The sequence below is a fragment of the Octodon degus genome, unplaced genomic scaffold (genome assembly GCF_000260255.1).
Source record: "Octodon degus isolate 3935 unplaced genomic scaffold, OctDeg1.0 scaffold00045, whole genome shotgun sequence".
NCBI classification, from domain to species: domain Eukaryota; kingdom Metazoa; phylum Chordata; class Mammalia; order Rodentia; family Octodontidae; genus Octodon; species Octodon degus.
The window spans coordinates 171,037-191,930 of record NW_004524621.1 but is presented as its reverse complement, the minus strand read 5'-3'; the positions used below and the strand labels follow the sequence as shown (position 1 = coordinate 191,930).

The 20,894-nt window shown below is 45.5% G+C and overlaps 1 protein-coding gene across 3 annotated transcripts in view; it reads right to left on the bottom strand.

The window, feature by feature from the left end:
• Positions 1 to 2,626: 2,626 nt before the first annotated feature.
• Positions 2,627 to 20,894, bottom strand: part of Ttc3 (tetratricopeptide repeat domain 3) — a 165,682-nt gene continuing 147,414 nt past the window's right edge. For 2 of the 3 annotated variants that reach the window (XM_023715931.1, XM_023715933.1), the window contains 10 exons: positions 20,548 to 20,638; positions 19,033 to 19,127; positions 15,422 to 15,512; positions 14,878 to 14,979; positions 12,157 to 12,485; positions 10,608 to 10,734; positions 10,212 to 10,436; positions 9,311 to 9,433; positions 5,046 to 5,141; positions 2,627 to 4,104 (listed from right to left, as the gene is read on the bottom strand). In XM_023715931.1, the coding sequence (XP_023571699.1) occupies positions 4,027 to 4,104; positions 5,046 to 5,141; positions 9,311 to 9,433; positions 10,212 to 10,436; positions 10,608 to 10,734; positions 12,157 to 12,485; positions 14,878 to 14,979; positions 15,422 to 15,512; positions 19,033 to 19,127; positions 20,548 to 20,638 (1,357 nt within the window). In that variant the 3' untranslated portion in view covers positions 2,627 to 4,026. The remainder of the gene's footprint in view (positions 4,105 to 5,045; positions 5,142 to 9,310; positions 9,434 to 10,211; positions 10,437 to 10,607; positions 10,735 to 12,156; positions 12,486 to 14,877; positions 14,980 to 15,421; positions 15,513 to 19,032; positions 19,128 to 20,547; positions 20,639 to 20,894) is intronic. The other variant, XM_023715932.1, reaches the window with a different exon arrangement.

The window sequence follows — 20,894 nt, the reverse complement described above, 5'->3', positions numbered from 1 at the left end:
ATTTATTTGTGTGTGGCCAGCTCAGTCCACCAGGGGGCGGGGCTGGCTGGCATGTGGTGCTGGGGGATTGAACCGTGGTCCCTGTGCTTTGCCAAGCTTGTTCCAAGTAGGTGCTTTAGACCACTGAGTCAGTGGCAACTTTTAAGGTGTCCTTAATTGCACTGAAATCCATCTTTTACTTGTACTGGGCATTGAACTGAAGGCCTATGTACTGACCTATATCCTTAGCTTTTAACACAACCACAAATATATATGAGCGAGATATATATATACATATACATATATATATATATATATATATATATATATAATTTTTTTTTTTAAACAGGGTCCTTCTAAGTTGCTACAATTGCCCAAGCTGGAGTCAAATGTGGAATTCTCCTGCCTTGGCTGCCCAGAGTACAGAGATTATGGGCATACACCACCATACTTGGCCAATCTGTCAGCTTCTTATTTTTATGGTTAGTGCTTTTTGTTTCCTACACAAACTGTTTCAAAGGGTAGAAAAATTGTTTTCTTGTAGAGGCTGCATTATTTTACTTTTTACATTTAGCACTACGATCCATTTGGAACTGATGGTGGTGTAACCTATTGTAGGGTAGGCCCCCATCAGGCAGGGCCACTGTGGCGAAGGCCCCCCTATGAACAAGACGAAGCTAACCCAGACTGTGCGCAGTAGCACCTTGGCCAGACATGCTCAGATAGCCCAGTTCCTCTACAAACTTCTCCCAGACGGGCAGATGAGACTTCTCACACAGCCTTCCAAGACTTTCATTATAGACCCTTCACAATGGAGTGTCCCTAGTCAGGAAGAGTGACCCAGGAGTGACGAGACCACTGCCCCACATTCGGGGGTTATCTATCCCTGGGGCCGCACTCCTCTGAGTGGCTTGGTACTGCTTCCTTCTGCAAGTAAACTCATCATTGCTTTGTAGCATTTCCTCTTCCTTTTCCTTCAGCAAAAACATTGGCCTGGGAAAGACAGGGTTAGGGGCGGAGAACCACCCATGGATACCCAGAATTACTATTGTAGCTAAAAACCTTTTTCTGACTGATGGTTGATCTGACTTGACAGATAATTATTAAGATTTTACAGCTGACTGCTGTTCAATTTCTCAACTTTCCCTATTTTCTTCTCCTTTTTAGAGACACAGGAAGAGACAGTTATAAAGTGGAGGCTGTGTTGGGGTGAATAGATTTCCTGAGTCTGGAGTACAACTGTGCTCTCCGAGGCCTGGCCCCTGAAGGCCTGTGGCAGATCCTCCAGGAAGGGGCTCTGGCTGCATACTCAATGAAGGGAGGGGACTCACGAGTGCCCAAAGGCAGCCACCCTTGGCTACAGAATCGAAGGATCCCCCAAGGTGACTGGGGAGATCTCAGGATACTTTTTCTTGCTCTTTCACCATGTGCCTGCATTTCCACCCAGGCTGGGTAAGAAAGTGCTACCTCATCTACCAGGTCCTTTCCTATAGGACCCAGCTCTCTCTGGGCATTCGGCAGGCCTTAATCCCAACAGTGACCAGCTCCCCTTTGTCAAGGGTTAATGTGCTAAGTGCACATCTGTTTGTGCATAATATTTAAATAACATGTATTCATTTTATGTATAACATCTTTCCTTCTCCTTCAGAGCCCTTCTCAGCTCGAGATTATGTTATGTACCCACTTACTGTTCCTCTGCAAGCCAGTTTCTTGGGCCTAGCGTTGAGTGTGCAGTGGCACTATGCACACAGTAGGTACACAGCACACACTGGCTGGTAAGCGGCTTCTGCGGGGGCCTCGCCCACCTGTCTCACAAAGCGTGCAGGCAAGTGGCTGCATGAATGTAGACATCTTTCTGTCCATGTCCAAGAGGAGAGAAGGAACTAGATGGGACCAGCGCACAATGCTCATAATGTCATCTGCTGCAGGCTTCTGCTTTAACGTCTCCCCTGGAGACGCCATGGGTCCTCGCGCGCAGCCCCCACCCTGCCCACCTTCCCAGCACCTCACATAGACAGAAGGGATCCCATAGTCCCCACCGCCCAAGGGCACAGCACTGCAAACGGCTTCTGCACCAGCTCACTTTGGCTGTGTGTGAGGCTTACTGCTGAGATCACCTTAAAAATGGAGCCAGCTATGGCACTGTTGGAACACCACTTCAGCTCTGTATTGGATTATCAGTCATACCCGATGTCGGTTACACATTTCAGCTGAGAAAATAATCTACCATTTTAAAGAATAGCCAGTTGTTGCTTTGTTTTACATATTGTGAGCTAAATGCTACCAGATTAAGTACTGAAAATTCTTTGATTCCTTGAATAAACAAAAGACAGGTTTTTAACTATCTTCAGTGTTCTTCCCTGTTATGCACAGGGAAAAAAACCCCTCTGAATTTAACCCAAGGGTAAACTCTACCCTTGTAGGTAAGTGTTCTATTCACAAGTTCAGAAGACAGCCTTGCGAAGTTGGTTCAGCAAGCGTCACGAGGGCATGGGATGACCAGAAGCCACCGAGGGCTCCTTCGTGGCATGGCTTTCTTCCCAAAGGAAGCCACTTCAACCGCTGGCACAGTCAGAGGCCGAGTTCTCCAGCAGAGGGCGTTCTCTAGTTACCAGGGCGAGCGCGCAAGCACGACAGCAGCCGCTGGTCTTTTGGGTGCACTTTATTGAGAGCTAAGGCAGGTTCACAAGGCTGGCGGGTAAGCACAGGGCACACGGCACGCACGGTTACAACTGGCCCCGACGAGATGTACACGCACAGCAAATTCGCAGACGATGCTTCAGGAGCTGCTGCGAGAGTGTTTGAGAGTAAGAAGTGTCTATGGTCAAGTCACTAAGACGTCACAGCTCATGGGGACACAGGTGGAGGAAGGTGACCTATTCTGCTCACACACTTTATCAGTGGGGCAAAGAACACAGCGAAAAACATCTTGTGACCTTTCCTGGTTCAGAAAAATGGAATGTGTTTCTGTATTTAGCATTGTCTTTAGGTCATTAAAAGACATCAAATTTTTAAATAGCATTTAAAGCAGGCACAGTGTTGTTCTGGGCCACGGTACAGGACGGCATGCATTACTCTACACAAAGGTCAAACACGGGACGACTGTAACACGCACGCCTCGGACTGGAGTACACAAGTTTCGCTTTTCGGGGTGAGATCAGGAAGGAAATGGGTGACTGGTACTACACAGCGCGCGCGTGCGCAGCACTGTGGGTGCAGACGGCCCAACGCTCGCTGCCTGGAGCACAGGGGCCCGTCGCTGCCAACAGCAACAGCAGTGCGTCCTCCGAGAACATTCCAAGTGAGCTGGCAGGATGGACACATGTCCTCGGTTTTTTAAAAAAGACATCCTCGATTTGAGGGAAAAAAGTTGTGCTAGATCTATACTAACAATGTATTTTGCAACTAATTTTCAAAAATCAGATTACTTCTTTCATGAAAAATGAACTAAAGATCTATGGGGGAAATAAAACGATGAAGCAACAGAAGTATGTGGGATTTTATGAAGAGAATGAATCTTTTGGTCTGCACCAGCCAATATATTTTTAACTACAAATTATTAAACTCTGCCTTAAGCCCATTTTAAAAATGCAGACTCTGAGGGAAAATATAGGCATATTTTCAGGAATACTGAACCACATAAAACAACGTGAAGGCCAGTGTTATTCTGCTTACAGAGCTACTAGAAAGACTTTTCATACACAAGAAGGGTAGCTGGGGCACTTAGCAAGGGCAGGAATTCTTGCAGTCCGTGTCCCGTTTTGAGGCACTGACTATCCTGGGAGAAGCTCCCGGCTCAGGCCCCCTCTGCAGAGGCCAATGGTGTAAGGGTGAGGGGACACGCTGTACACACCACGATGCGGCCACCAATGAAGCAGTTACTCAGAGGGGAAATGACTCAACAGCAGCTCATTTGGTTTCCACTTGGTGCCTTGCGACACACAATGTCAGTCTTAAAATGTCCCCTCTTAAGGACAAGAGGACACTGGTCTCATCTCAGTGCCATGAGGGTGAGGCGTCCACCCAGGCAGAGGCAGCTGCAGGTGTTCACTGTCCTTTGGGCAGGAGGGTACCACCATGGCAGGTGGGGCAGGTGCCATGCCCTTTGAGCCACTGCTTAAAGCACTGAAAAAGAGGAAACTGAGTTAGTCAGTGCCTGCAGGACCATGTTAGGCCTCAGTTCCCGTGCCTGACTCCTTCGCAGACAAAGCATATGTCACTGCCAACTATGGTGAGGCCTGGTGCTGCCCATCCTCAGGGACACGCCCATAGAGTGATGAGACCTCAGGGCAATGAATCCCCCTTCAGAAGTGGGGCCGCGACTGCACAAGACTTTTCACCTGGTCCAGGTGGCCTTTCCTTCTCGCATAGCCCTGCTCCTGCCTTGGGGGTGTGGGCTGGCACTGCTGGCTGTGGCCCTTTGTTCTCAAATGGCCCATCAGACCATGCACTGCTACAAGGCCTGGTGTGCAGGAAGCTGCCAGCCCAGCACATCTTACTCACAAGAGCGTGGTGACCACGCAGACAAAGCTGTAAGTTTTCTCAGCTCCTTCCAGTGAACACTCTGTGCGTCCCTCTCTTGGGGACAATGCAACGTAATGAGCCCTCATGCAGCAACACACAGCACCCAGAACTGCTGGACCATCACCACATGATCCTGGAATCCCTCAGGGCCAGGCACGAGGGACCCAGTGAGGTTTAGGGCTCTTCCCTTACGTGGTGACCCAACTTCGCTACTATGCTAAACTGGCAGGTGGGCTCCCCGCTTATCCATTCAGTCATCCAAGCAGTCAGGTTTTTTTTCTTTCTTTTTTATTTTTTGGTGGAACTGGGGATTGAATTCAGGCCCTTGCACTTGCCAGGGAAATGCTTATTCCCCTGAGCCATCTCCCCGGCCCCTAAGCAGTCAGTTTTCAAGGTGCTAGTGCAGCTGATGGCAGAAAGGCCCACCTCTGAGCTGCACCCTGGCTGGTACCACCCTCCCTGTCCACAGGGAGCACCCAGTTTGGAGGCGTGGGTTACAGGAAATGCCAGGCCCACATAAGGGGAGCAATGAGAAGCCTTACCCCTTTGTGAAACTTGTGCCCACATTTTAGCACGCGTATATTTTTGGATTTGAACACCTCATGGCACATTTCACATGTGTTTTTTGCACGTGGTGCCTGTGGAGACAAATGAACAATGAAGATTAATTTTATTTATTTATGTAAATATATTTGGTACAGGGTCTTACTACACAGCTCAGACTTGTAGTGATCCTCCTGTTTCAGCCTCACCAGTGCTGGGATTACAGGCATGCGCCACCACCCCTGGATTCGGTGGACTGCTCAGCACGCCTGGGGGTGGAGCCGGTATGGCTTGAGGTGCTGGGGATTGGATCCTGGTCCCTGCACTTGCCTAAGCAGGCTCTTAGTCTGCTGAGCTATCTTACTGGCCCTTAACTTTCTTTAGTTAATAGCACAAACTTTTCATGGTTCATTTTATGAACAGCCTTCAACCATTTTTGCCATGAAGCGGTTATTTCCAATCATGGCTGAGAAGACAGACAGAAGAAACCAGGCTTTGCTGTTGGTTTTGAGACAGGGTCATGTGCGATTCCTCATGCTGGCCTCAAGTTCACGATCTTCTTGCCTCAGTCTCCTCAGCAGGGGGAATATGAGTGTGTGTTAGGCTAAGAATCTTATTGAAAAAAGATGAGTCCCACTTGTTGATTCTGTAGGGTTTTTATCATGAATGAATGTTGTGCTTTATCAAAGTTTTCCTGCATCTATTAAAATGATCATTGAATATTTTTTGTCTTTGGCTTTGTTGACCTAGTGTATTACATTTATTGCTTTGTGCATGTGGAGCCATCCCTGCATTTCTGTGATGAGTCCTACTTGGTCATGGTATATAATCTTCTTGATGATTTGCTGCATTCTGTTTGCTAGTCATTAACTGAGGATTTTTCACATCTATGTTCATTAGTGAGGTTATCCTGTAGTTCTTTTTTGGTTGGGTCTTTCTCTGCTTTGGGTATCAGGGTAATACTTGTCTCTAGGAATGAAGTAAGAAGAATTGCTTTCCTTTCAATTTTATTAAAGAATTTGAAGAGTATTGGCATTAAATCTTCTCTATATTTGCTGTATAATTCAGCTATGAGTCCATCAGGACCTGGGTGTTTGTTTGTAGGTAAGTTTTTAATTACATTTTTCAACTTCATTAACTGATATTGAGTTATTCAGCATTTTATATTTTTAATTCAGCTTTGGTAATTCATATATTTCTAGGTATCTGTCCATTTCTTCTGTGTTTTCCATCCTGAGAGTACAGATTTTCCAAGGAGGTATTGATGAACTTCTGAATTTCTACCAGATCTCTAGTGATTTCATCCTTTTCATTCTCCACTGCATGAATTTGAGGTTTTTCTTTCCTTTTTTGATCAAGTTGGCTAGGGGTTTATCAATTTTATTTATTCTTTAAAAGAGCTAACTCTTAGGTTTATTAATCCTTTGCCTTATTTTCTTAGTCTCCACTGAATTACTTTCTGCTCTGAACTTTATGATTTCCTCTCTTGTACGGGCTTTGGACTTGACTTTCTCTTCTTTTTCTAGAAGCTGAGATGCAGCATTAGGTTGTTTATTTGTGCCTGTTTTGTTTTCATGATGTGAGAATCTACCACTATAAATTTTTGTCTTAGTACTGCTTTAATTATATCCCAGAGGTTCTGCTATGTTGTATTTGCATTCTTGTTTGTTTGTAGATATTGTTTAATTTTTTCTTTAACTTTATCTGTGCCTCATTGATTGTTAAGGAGGGTGTTATTTAATTTCCATGTGTTTATAGAGTTTTTGCAGTTTTTCTGCCGTTAATTTTCAATTTCACTGCACTATGCTCAGATTGTATGCATGGGTATATTCAATTACTTTGCATTTACTTAAGCATATTCTATGGGTTAGTGTACGGTCTACTTTAGAGAACACTCCATGTTCAGGTGAGAAGAAAGTATATTCTTATGTTTTTAGGTAGAATATTCTATAAAGGTAAACTAAGTCCATTTGTTCAAAGGTTTGATTCAGTTCTCTTACTTCTCCACTGATTTTTGTCTGGTTGATCTATTTCTTTGTGATAATGGGGCACTGAGGTCTCAGGTTACAATTGTGTTATTGCTTATTTGATTTTTCATGTGGATTAAAATTTGTCTTATATTGGGCCAGGGAGGTAGCTCAGTGGTATAAGCACCTGCCTGGCAAACACAAGGTCCTCAGTTTAATCCCCAGTAATAAAGCAATATAGCAGGATAAAAAAAAAGAATCTTATTGAATTATTATTATTATTTTTTGAGAAAAAGCCAACAAATGATTTTGAAGTTCAAATTTTTTCAAGGAAAACTTTTTTATGGTTAACAGATTTTAGGTGAAACACTGGCAGTGCCTGTTTACCCCATCATACCTGACATATGGGACTATTTACAGATTACAAAATAACCATGAATCTAAATCATCTAGCAGGGATTAAAATTACAACACATCCACACCATGGACTATGGATACCCATAACCCCTGGTCAGAAAGTTGGTCACAACAGACCACTTGAATAAAAAGGGGCAGGTGCCAAAACAATATCTATCATAGAATTCTACTCTCTAAAAAATAAAATGTGGGCCAGCCAAATAGTTCAGTAGATTAGGGAGTTTGATCCCCCGGGCCTGCCATGCAGGCCTCCCCGCTCCAGGGCGTGCTGAGATGGCAACTGAGACTGGGTGTGGTCATACTGGCCTGTAATCCCAGCACTTGGGAGGTTATAAACAGGAGAATCACTATGAGTCTGATCTAGTAGTGAGGCCCTGAATACCCTGTAGACCCTTCCCTTAAAAAAAAAAAAATGTGTCTATAGAGATGCTAAGCAAAGAATCAGATGAGATATGGAAGCTAGTTGTGGCTACCAGGTGCAAGCAGCTTTCTTCTGCCCTTCGCTAGTCTCCAAAGTCTCTGAATACAAGTCCGACAAACTGAGGCATTCCAGTGAGCACAGGTGGCTCCACGTAGCCTCTCAACTCCAGTGCCCTACGAAGGTGGGCAACAGTGCTGTGTGTGTGGGGGGCACTGAGCAGGTGGAAGGAACTAGCTCCATCCTACAGTGTGCATGCACGTGCCCATATGTGTCCATGCCTCTGTGTGTGTGTATGTGTGTGTGTGTGTGTGTGTGTGTGTATGTGAGCATTCGGGGTTGTGCAGACCCTGAGCTGCAAGGTGGAGTTTGCCATCTGTACCAAAGCACTAATTGAGCCTAGAGAGACTATGGGGGACCCAGCCACCCTTGAGGGTCAGGAAAGACACAATGGTGCTGGTCCTGGGTACCACAGGGTGTAGCCTCTCTGCATCCCTTGGCAAAGCTCACAGCCAGGCTTAGCTGTGAAATTGTAAATTTACTTGACTGTTTCGCAAGGTGGAAAGATAGCACAGCATACTGCTTTGTTTGTTCTGACATAGGGTCTCCTTCTGTAATCCAGGCTGGCCTCAAACTCATAGCCACCTTCCTATCCCGGCCTCCCAAGTCCTGGGATTACAGACAGGCACCACTACAGCCAGTTACAATATGTTTCTAAGTAGGAAACAAAATCAAACCAAAATAAAAAAAACCCTGAAATATCCCCTTTCAAAGGACATAGAAAATATGACTAAAGTATTCAGTTTTGACTAATTTCATTCATATATACAAAGAGTTTATAAAAGCATGTACCCATGTGTTTATATTGGTCAGAGTAGATGCTTTAAATTCGTATTGTATTGTATTGTATTGTATTGTATTGTATTGTATTGAGATGGAGTCCTACTATGTTGCTCAGCCTACTCTCGAACCCTAAATCCTCTGCCTCAGTCTCCTGAGTAGCTGCAGTACAGATGTGAGCCGCTGTGCCTGGCTTTAAGGTATTTAAATGTCTTTTTTATTTGTATTTTCTATTATGGGTGTGTGCTTTTTGTAAATTAAAAATAAGAAGCTGCTTTTGAATTTTTACAAAACTACATATGATTATCAATTTCTAGTATAAGTTTCTATTTTTCTTCATATTACCAACACCTTTAATGAAGCAGAACCTGTGGGTGGCTAATCACAGACCCAGGAGTGTGACTGTTCTGATAACCCTGCTGCTCCAAAACCCTGCTGGTGGAGTGTCCCTAAGCACGGGGACCCTGCAGAGCACCAGGGTGGCAGGGACCTGGGCGGTGGTGCCGGAATGCTCTCCTTCAGGTGAATGCAGGGATGAAGCTCTGGGAGACGAGTGTGTGCGCAGACAAACCCCCTCAGAGGGTACAGGCAGGAGAAATGACAGGACTAAGAACAAGCTTACAGAAAAACCCAGTACCAGCTTAGGCTGACACGGAGCACGCGGGCGCTGCTGCGCTGCGGAGGCCTGCTGCCAATGCTGCGGGGTCTGCGGTTCCTTCCCTGCTCTGGACCCCTGGCACTGCATCTGCACAAGAGGAAAAATTCAATTGGGAACTTCAGGTGAAACCACACAGATGCCATTGCCCTCACCACACATGCGCAGCCCCCAGCAAGTGTACAGCACGGGCTGGTCAGTATGGCGGGGACCAGGAAAGCCACCACCCAGGGGCCTGCTCAGCTTGCTTCCTGCCTTCCGGCAGCCGGGCACTCTCAGATATGACAAGCCGCATGAGCCAGACTGCCTCTGTTTTCTTATTATACGGGGACAACTCAGGTCACAGACAAAGTAGCAGCTTATAAAAGTAAAGTTGTCTGCATAAATGTAGACAACTCCTACTGTGTAAGAGGAAAATAATGTCAATCATCAAATGAAATTTTGGGCATACTGAGCCCATTCCTGTGTCCCTCACAGCGCTCTAGGGATGCAGAGCAGTGCTGACCCGATAGCCAGTGCAGGCTGAGCCTGGCTCCAGGTGCTGAGCAAGCAACTGAGTATATGCGATTCCAAAGAACACAATCAATCAAATGGGTTTTCTCCAACTAGTCAAAATGCAGCACCTGATGCAGAAAAATCAATACATGTGACCATCTGGGAGAAAACGGGGGGGTGGGGGGGTGGGGGTGGTGGTGCAGTGGCCAGGTCCCAGAAAGCAGAATAAGGCCGTGCCACACAGGGTCTCCTGCTCTGGGCCCAAGGTTCTCAGCCCTTCACTGCTGTCTGAACACCATGTGTTCATTCTAATTTTAGGCTCAAAAAAACTAGGTCTAGTAACGAGAAAAGGACAGCTTGTACAGTTAGTTACCTGTACAGGGAAAGCTTCTGGCTTCTGTCGGTTGGTTGTGGTCGATGGCCGAGTGGTCACTGGGAATGGACTCCGGGAGGACGTGGTTGCAGCAGCAGCAGCAGCAGCACCTGCAGCAGCAGCAGCACCTGCAGCAGCAGCAGCACCTGCAGCAGCAGCAGCACCTGCAGCAGCAGCAGCAGCAGGGCGGGCCCTGGGTGTCCCTTTGTCCTTTTCGGGATTTGGCTACAGAGACAACAAGAGAGTGCGGATGGGGCAGAAGAAGGAAACACAGTTCAGGTGCCTAAAAGCTTGACCATCTTCCATCTTGAACAAACTTCTCTATATTGTATGTGAAGCTTTTGTATTTTTAAAGCAATCAATGAATAATGATGAAGTGGAATATTTCTGAAATACCTTTTCCTCTTTCTGTTCATCTAGAATGTGCTCTATCACTCTTTGGATGATATCATTAACACTCAGTCCTACAAAGGTGTTGTTGTTCTTGCTTCCAACTTCCTTAATAAAAACAGCAAGCTCGGTGCTGAAAGGGAAAGTGAGCAATAAAGGACAACGAAAAATCAAATTTTCTACTGCTGAGAAATACAATGTGATGATATTAACCCAACAGCTCAACCTGAAGGACAAAAACAAATACAAAAGCAGAACTATTTTAATACAGACCATCTAAGTAATTATGAAAATTTCACCATTATCTTAAAACACTGGTACACACAGAAGCAGAGTGTATCTCCTAGGACTACACTGTGTAGCACCACCCTCTTCTCTCCTTTAGGAAACTGAGTCGGCATACTCTAGACAAGGCAGGCGCTACCCAAAGAGATCAAACACTTAGACACACCATTGGTTCTCACTTGAAACCAGTAAAATCTCTACTCAAGATGAACCCAGTTTGCAGACTTCCTCCCTTGAAATAAATCTAACAAAGTTCAAAGCATGACTGTTTCGTACCACTGCATGAGTTATAACATTAGTCAACAGAGCTTGATATTTATACCACTAATATTCCAAATATTTCAGGTTTCAGAAAAGACACATTTATTTCATTTTTTAAAATCTCTGCCAAGTTTAATCAAGATTGCAAACAATTTTATTTGTAGGGTACTTCTGTAATCATAAATTGGATAATTTACAACTGGCATAAGAGCCCTTGAGAAGATTTTCAACGTTTCTCAAACCTAGGAAGGACAAAGCAGGCCGTGTGTAGACAAAATACACTTATCTTCAAAAGGACAGGGCTCAATTGAGAAATACAAGCCATTAATCCCAGCCAATCACATTTTCATGATTACTTTGTTTCCAAATTTGCAATGTCTGTAACTAACAAGGTCTCAGGAAGAATCACAGACCCCCCTCCAATCCTCCTGGGGAACCTCTCTAACTTCTCTAACCCCCAGCTTGTGTACCATGAAGAGGCTCCAAAACGATCCCGCCTGCCTGCCTCAGCTCTGCAGGGCTCCCAGCGTCCCTACAGGGTGTCTGTATATACACCCAGGTGGAATGGGATCCAGTCTTTTCACACTGCTAGCAGTCAAGGGCCAACCTACAATGTGCTACTTGTTGCCTGCTGCTTTCTTTGCATAAAAAAGATACAAACTTATTGCACAGTTTACTCACTGATTGCACAACTCATGTGGGAGAGCTCAGAGCTTTCAACATCTGAGCAAACTGCTATGGGCTTCCTGTGTCACCCAGGGCTCACTGATTTCACTCTAGACACATCTGAATTTTTAGCTGAGGGCAGAGGGCTGGCATCAGTCCAGCATGAGGCTCTGGGTCTCCTCCCCAGCCTTGCACTTCCACCATCCCCTAAGCTTACCTGTATGCTTATAAAATGCAGCAGCTGCCTTTCTGAGCAAAACAGTTCTGCAGTCCTTTCCATGTCTACCCTCCCTCACCACCATCTTACACATTTCACAGCACAAGGGCCACTTCCTCCGCATACCTGTTGTAGCAAGGGAATATCGCAGACAGTCGCTCAATAATAGCGTGTACCAGTTTCCTTGTATTCTGGTTGAGGCGAGTTGTGGGGCCTGCAGGAACAGGCTGTGTCTGATCTACCTCAGGGCTCGGGACTGAAGGAGCTGCTTGGCCAGCCTTCTTAGGCTCTGCGGGTGGAGCCACTTTCAGCTGAGCAGAGGGTGCCAGTGTAGAAGGGACCTCTTTTGGACAATCCTCCTTGTGGCTGGCCCCAAGTGCAGGGGCGCTGCTCGCAGAAGCCCCAGGCCCCTGGCTCTCAGGGCTTGAGCGTGTGGCTGCTAACTGAGGACGGACCTGTGAACACAAGTGCCTGTGTCAGATCCTTAGGGCTGGCGGGAATGAACAGTAGGAATCCCAAGAGCAGAGAGGATAACTCCGTGACTGTGAGGACACACACAGGAGACTTCCACCACCAAGTTAACTGTGTGAGAATTACTGATTATAATTTGTTAGTTGTCTGGGCGAAGACTGATTTATAGTATCTATCTCCATAAATTTCTGAGAGAAAAACTGCCTCTGAGCACCTCTCACTGCCCACGGTCCCTGGCCTCCACCCCTGTGCCCCATGACTGAACCCTCACTGACTGACAGAGACAGGCCACCCACCTGCTCGTTCCCCAATGCAGTGTTCACCTCCATCCTCCCAAGTGTGGAAGCTCCTTTGGGTGTCACCTGAGGCCCGGGCCGCATCTCCCATGCCTCAGTGACCGGGCTCATTGCTGAAGAATGCCCACTTTCTAGTTGCCTGGGCAGAATCTCTGAGACTCCTATCTGCATATCCCCGTGGGTCATTCCTGGGTAACCCAAACTCTGGGTCTGGTGCAGTCCTCCCGGCCCTCCACTAGCTCCTCCTAAGCACCTCTCACATCTGTCCTCTGCACTCCTGCTGTAGTGCTCTCACCCACCACAGCTCCCAGAGGAGGCCAACGAGTGGCTGCCTCGCAACTGCTCTAACCCTCAACACACCTCTCCACACTGCAGGCCAGCTCACTGGCACACGTCAGACCTGCTGTCCTTCCCTTCCCTGAAACCTGGCTTCTCAGTGGCCCCAAGAGTCCTGCAACTGTTCAGTATGGCTTAGAGACCAAGACTCCCAGGCTCCCGGCTCCTGAGGAGCTCTGTGGCCATTGTCCCTGGAGTCCTCCTCACCAAAATGAACTTTAAGAGTGAAGAACACATTAGGTGCCTGGTCTTTCCAGCCTTCAACAATGCTGTTTCTTGCAACTGGAACACAGTCCCCCAGGCACCACAACATCCTTTCCTCCTGGACCTCCCTCTCCTTCACTGGACCTGTCCCTCCTGTGGGTCACTGTCTCACTGAGACTCCTGAAGGGGACTCTCACGTGGAGGCCTGGCGCTCTGGGCTCTTGTGCTAATGCCATGACCGTGTCCTCCCATCACGCCCTCCCTGCACTCTGCCTGTAGCAGGCGCTCTTGGGTGTCTTTTTCCCAGCCCAGCCATGTCTCATCCTCCTCTCCACTGAACGCCAGCAGAGGAGTGAGGCAGGAATCAGACACAAAGTGAATGGCTTTCTGGGACACTTACTGCTCCAGCTCCCAGCACACTGAGAGGTCATGCTTTGGATATGAAAATTCTTTTAGGTATTTATAAAATGACATAACTAAAATTAAAAATTAAGAATAAAATAATCTATTGATATCCAAAGTTTTTTCCCTCCATACTTGCTGTGAGAACTTAGAAAAGTTGTACATGAGAAGTGATCTGTACTTCTGAATAAGACCATATCTCTTAGCTTAATGGAGAGAAAAAGCCACACCTTAAAAGAATTATTTACTTAGTTCACTCATAGAAGAATTAAGACTAGGTTGGCTGGAGGGGCCTGAGGCCTCCTGGATGCAGAGAAGGCCCAGGCAGGGCCCAGCCGAAAGGTAGTGCTCGAGGGTGAGGAGTCCAGGCCAAGCCCCACAGTAGCAAGGAGACGCAGATGAGGTGCCTGGGACGGTGTTGCCGCCATCTTTAGGGCCCTCCACAATGTGTGGGACTCTACCTCAGTCAGCTCTTCAACAGTCTTCCGATTGTCACAGTGCGTCCTATTTGGCTCTCATTCATCTCAGTTCTGTACTTATAGCACATCTATTTTTTTTTAAGCACATCTATTTTGTGTTCAAATCTTAGAAATATGTACCCGAGAATACAACAGAGTGACACTCAGCTGCACTGTAAAGTCCATGAAATAAAATTAATGGTATTCTTTGCTATGTTGAGAATTTTAAAATAAAAAGACAAGGTTTAGCAATAAGGTGCAGTACAAATGGTGTGCTGGAACTACAGTGACCCTAACCACAGCAGCATGTCACGCTCCCAAGGATGTGGGAGTGAGCAAAAGCCCACTGGGAATGGAACGGCACAGAGGACACCTGCCACCCCTGTATTTGTTCCCTGCTGGGACACCATTCCCCGGTGCGTGCATGCACCAACCCACACCCAGCACCCAGCAGAAAGAAGATGGGTGGAGTGACGGGGCAGACAGCAGTGGGCTCCCTGCAGCCCTGACCTCGTGCTCAGCATTAGAACCTTTAGGGCACGAAGGGGTGGCTGAGGGCACGGTGATGAGAACCTAAAGGCAACTGTGAATCCGCTGCGGCAAAGGTAACGAACTCCTCTGGCCGGTCAACAAATGGCTGCTCATTATGTTTTCTTACAGGAAAACCATGATGGACTTACCACTTTACAGGCAGGAAAGGAAAGCTCCGAAACCCGCACTTGAGGAAGATCCCGGAGCCGAGACCCATTTTTAATTGCTCTAATTTGGTCTTCAAATTGAGACTGTGGGCAGAAGAGAAAATTAAAGTTTTTCTAACCTTTCATGGGAAAACTGTAATTTTTCAGTTAATTCTTTTTTCTTACTATTCATTACAAATAGTTAAAGTTAGATGCAAGGCATGAAGACAATTATTTCTTACAAGAAGTTAAAATAAGACCTCATTAGTCAGAATATTCCAAAGCTTTAGCAGATGTAACTTCTAATCTTCCCATTCAGAGGCAAAGCATAAGACAGCCTCCCCTTCTTAAAATAGTACTGGGGATCAAACCCAGGCCACCATGTGTGCTGGACCCCCCCCCCCGGCTACACCCCAGCCCCAGAGAACTACATAAGAAAAGGGCACCTATTTCATGAAAGATTTCTAGGAACTGGAACAAAAATTATGGCATTAGCTTCCCGAGCACTATCATGAAGATTCCAGCAGGATTCTATTTCACAGCTCACCTTTGCTTTTATAATTTCTTTTGCAACATTAGAAATAAATGACTCCCATGAATGTATATCAGATTCCTTGTTGGGATATGTCGCAGAATCACTGAAAAGGCAGTTAAACATGAAATTGCTTAATATCCACTGTAGAAATTAAAAATTAAAAGCATTTGAACATAAGCGAACACTTAAACATCAGTGAAAAATACATTTAATGTGAGCTCTCTCTAACACATACACACATACTCTCTCTCTCTCTCTCTCTCTCTCTCTCTCTCACACACACACACACACACACACACACACACACTTTTAAAGAGCTGTGAATTTTAGCTTGGGATGGTGCCTAAATCCCAGGACTCTGGGAGGCTGAAGCAGGTGGTCACCAGTTCAAACCTTGGCTGGACATTTAATGATTTAGTGAGATCTCATCTCAAAAAACAAACAAAAAAAAGCCAAGTCTCACTTTATAGCTCAGACTGGCCCTAAACTTGCAGCAGTATTCTAGCCTCAGCTAAAAATAATGGAGATGCAACTCAGTGGAGAGGCCCTGGTTCAGGTCCAAGAACTTGGGGCTTGGGGGAGGACTGGGTGGTATTCCCGCATTTTGCAAACTTGAGACTAGAGACATGTCAGAAAAATCTTAATTATTGCTATAACAACAAACTTTAAGCAAATGGGCAGAAAACCAATGTTCTCATGAATTTTAATTTCTTTCCTCCAATTTGAAAATTTGATCATTCTCCATTTGACATTTTCACATTTAGCATGACAGGCTGTCTTTCTATTTAAAACTTTTTATCAAAAAACCATTTTTTTTTTTTTTAATTAAGTAAACTGGGCATGGTGGCACACACCTGTAATTCAAGCTCTTGGGAGCCTGAGGCAGGAGGATTGCCAAGAGTCTAAGGCCAGCCTGGGCTACATGGTGAGCTCAAGGCCAGTCTGACTACATAGTGAAACCCTATCTCAAACAACAACAAATTAGAAGGAAAGAAAAGGGGAGAGACAACAAAAAACATTCCAACTTTTTCAGTAAGGCCTAACCTAAACTTCCACTTTACTATAAAACTAAGGGACAAGAGACTAAAATAAATTTATGACCAAGAGACAAGATAAACTGATGATCTCAGCACTTCATTGATTGTTCTGGTATATCAAAAGTGACAAACGCCATTCCTGAAAAGATCAACAGCATCAATCTGTGATCATGCCAGTTTTCCTCACACAGATTAAAGAAATCTTAGAATGTTTTTCAAGCCTTAGTTTTTAAGAAATTTTCATGTCATCAGAACATGTTTGTAGTTCAGGGGGCTTATAATCATCTTGGGGAGCAGTTATGTGTACAGACCATGGCTTTTAAAAAATCCGCCCCCCACACCAATTCCCATATTCCACTTTTCATTCTTACTGCTGTATCTGGCCTCAGCTCAGGCCCTGGTGGATACTGTCACACCAGCTGAGGCTGCTGGGTTCTGTGCCAGGCCTCTTTATTCTGCTCCCTTCCCCTTCCCTCCTGCTCATTCCTCATGCCTTTTTCCCCTCGCTAGTCTCTTCTGCTATCCTCTGATGAACAGGCAGAGGTTGTACAGCATCCCCAAGAAATAATCTGTATAATACTACAAGGTTTCCTAGAAGGAAGCAAAACTGCTGCACTGAATGAGGCCTGGGGCTCTGCTCCCCAGCAACAGTATTAACAGAGGTGTCTGGGCACTGCTCGGTCTCAGTCTCAGCCATACTCGTCCTGTGATCTGAATCCGCAAATCTGTTTCTTTTTTTTTTTTAAAGGTATTTGGTATAGGGTAGGGTCTCACTATGCACTTCAACTCGGTAGTGATCTTTTTGTTTCAGCATGCCCAGCACTGGGATTACAGGCGTGTGCTACTGCACCCACACTTGGTGGCTGGCTCTGTGTACCTGGGACGGGGCTGGCACTGCATGTGGTACCTGGGATTGAACCTGGGTCCTAGCGCTTGCCTAGGCATGTACTTAGACTGCTGAGCTATCTCTGCAGACCCCTGTTTATTCTTTTTTTCAGGGGTGTGGGGCAGAACTGGGGATTGAACTCAGGCCCTTGTGCTTGCCAGGCAACCCTGTTTGCTTTTAATCAGAAGTTTTCTAGCAAAAAACCTGAATCTTGAAAATTAAGAAAAAGGACTATACTAAAACTTTCTTCAGCCAGATTAGCACTTAGGAGGCTGAGGCAGGAGCATCACTGTGAGCTCAAGACTAGCCTGGGCTACAAACTGAGCTTCCGGCCAGCTTAAACTGTACAGTGAGACCCTGTCTCAGAAGATTAAAATAAAACAAAACAAAAAACCCCTCCGACTTTCTTCAAGCCATGTTTGGTAGCACATACCTATAATCCCAGCACTTGGGAGCCTGAGAGAAGAGGATCATCCTGAGTTCAAGGTCAGCATGAGGTGCATAGAGATTTCAAGGCCAGCCTGAACTACATAGTAAGACCCTATCTCAGAAAGAAATCACCCCAAAACAAAAACTTTTTCCCTAATGCAATCTATGGTTCAACTCTGAGGGTTTGAAATTTTAATCAAAAAACAAGCACTAGGAAGAATGAAAATGCTGGGGCTAAAAATGCAAATCCTGTTGAAGAACATGATAGAGGGACCAGATGAAAAGCAATCCCATGTTTGAGAAGCCTCACTGAGCTGGGGTACAGCTCAAGGGCAAAGCTCACCTAGCACGCCAAGGCCCTGGGCTGCAGCCACAGCACCGCAAAAACAAGTAAACAAAAAGCCACACTGAAGCACTAAGTGCAGGCTGAGGGAGACCCTCTAGGATGTCCGGCTAAAGCTCAATCTTTAAAACAAAGCGAGGGGCTGGTGAGATGGCTCAGTGGTCTAAAGCACCTTCCTAGAACAAGCTGTAGCAAAGCAGAGGGACCACGGTTCAATCCCCCAGCACCACATGCCAGCCAGCCCCGCCCCCTGGTGGGCTGAGCTGGCCACACACACACAAACACACACACACATAAAAAAAAAAAAATTAAAAAAAAAAAATTAAAAAAAAATAAATAAAACAAAGCGAAACAACTCAACAGGTAGTTTATGGAGAGCTAGAAAAAATTTAATGTATGTGCTAGTCCCTCACAGTAGAATTCCCAGAGTTCACCACAGAAACTGTTAAACGAGTTACTATGGGAAGCAAGTGGGCAAAAGGCTTTAGGAGCCGTGAACACATCATCTTTGTTTCAGGTTTTTCTGCACAGAAATGACTGACAATGTGCACAGTGACTTAACTAGAAGGGCACTCACTACAGTGCAGCCTGTAGAAACAGAAACTATCCACTTCAACAGTGTTTGTAGGCTGGAATATTACCCAACCTTTCAAAGTCAGGTTGAAGAACTATAATTACCAACGTGAAGAAAATCTCCTGTATACTTCTTAGGGAAAAAAACACAAAACCTTTCATTTCTTCCCATATCCTGAATAAATTTATTCTAAAGTCTTAACTAGTGATCTCTCCATTCAGAACTATGAATCATTTTCTAAATTAGTTTTGTTTGTATGCTTTGATTTGCCACAAGTGAACATACTGTAGAACTATCAAAAAATAAAACGGCCCTGGTATTCTAACAGTTGTTTTCCAGTGCTTCTCTCCCTACCTGCTCCTGAGGCTCTTAAGGTAGGCTTCGGCTTTTGACGCCATGCTCTGCAACTTATATATTTCACTCTCCTTCCAGTTTTCAAGCACAGATACCTGCCAACAGATCAGAGGATGTTTAAGAATTTTGCAAATGAATACTTGAAACTATCATAAGATTTAAAACGGAAACAATCTAAGTCACTTTCCAGGTTCTCCTTAAATGAGTCCAGATGACGAGATCACCACAACTTGGCGATGTTATAATTTCATCCAGGTGGACACTAATTAGAATTTTAGGATTTGAAAATAGCACACCAAATTACACTAGCGTCAAATACACCTTGGGACCCTTCTCACGGACATGACTGCACGTGGATTTCTGCTTATGTCACACATAAGCGCAGCCAAGTGGGCCGTGTGCACACCTGGGACGCAAAGGACCCCACTCAGGCTGTTCGGTAACTCTGGCCACACGCTCCTCCACGGGCTGCTCTCAGGACCAACACCACATGTCTGCCGGAGACGTAGAGTAGCCTTGCTCTAACACATTCTCATGGGTCTGAACCTCCAGGGGTGCATGCATGACTGTGTACTACAACGAGACCTGTACCACATGCACCACAAGTGATTCGAGTCAGCCAGAATGTAGTAAGCTCAAATCAGAGCTGCTCGGTAGGAGACTTAAATTACGGCTCATTGTGAACTTATGAACCCCAGGATCAGTAACTTCGTCAGCAGGGGCGTCCAGGCAAGCCTAATGGCCAGATGGAGGAGAGCGCGCACTACACAAAGTCCAGGAGTGCAGACATGGAGAAGGGGCCACAGAGTCTGCACGCTTTGGCTCCATTCTCCCTGAGAAGTACTAGTGTGGCTGAACTTACCTGAAAAGCCGAATGTTTGCTGACTACATCAGTTAATCCTTTTCTCATTTCTCTTAAATAATTATAGATACATAAATCCCAGCCAGGGAAAAACACAACCATGTTTTGGAAATAGAGCCAGACATCATGGTCACTTCTGTCTCAGTAGTTTCTCATACAGTACACAAACATTGGTATATATTTTTCTAGGATGGTGGAGGAGGATGGAGTGTGTATTTAATAAGTGGGAGACTCTCATTTACTTTTCAAGGGTTACCAAATGTTTTACGGTGACTATGTCAAGGCATATCAGTTGATTAGATAAGAGAGCTATTAAAAATGTACAGTTTGAGCAAGCACAAGGGCCTGAGTTCAATCCCCGGTTCCCGCCAAAAAACAAAACAAAACAACAACAAAAAAGTCCAAAAACCAAAATGTACAGTTTGAGAAATGACTGAAGGCAAGTCACACAACTTGGCATACAATATGAGTGCCTTGTTACAACAACAACATAAAAGGTATAGGCAAGGGAAAGGCCTGGCTATTTTAGGGTGGCAGGATACCCACTACCTCCACCCTTTTCAGTAACATTGCTCTCCTCATATGTAATTAAACACAAAAGCAAACAAATGGCCCCAGCCATGTCTTCCAGGCACCAAGTGACACGGCCTCACCTCTGCAAACAGCGCTCTCTGGTGACTCTCTTCATAAAGTTCTCCTCCTCTGCCATTTTCCATTTGCATCCTCTCATTTATAAATGCGCGACTGCAAAAGTGTAAAGAAAAAGGCCGTGAAAATAAACTGAGGGGCTGGTGAGATGGCTCAGTGGTCTAAAACACCTACTTGGAACAAGCTCAGCAAAGCACAGGGACCACGGTTCAATCCCCCAGCACCACATGCCAGCCAGCCTCACCCCCTGGTGGGCTGAGCTGGCCACACACACACACACATAAATAAATAAAATTTATAAAAATAAAAAAAAAAAAGAAAGAAAATAAACCGAGCCAGTGAGAACGCAAAG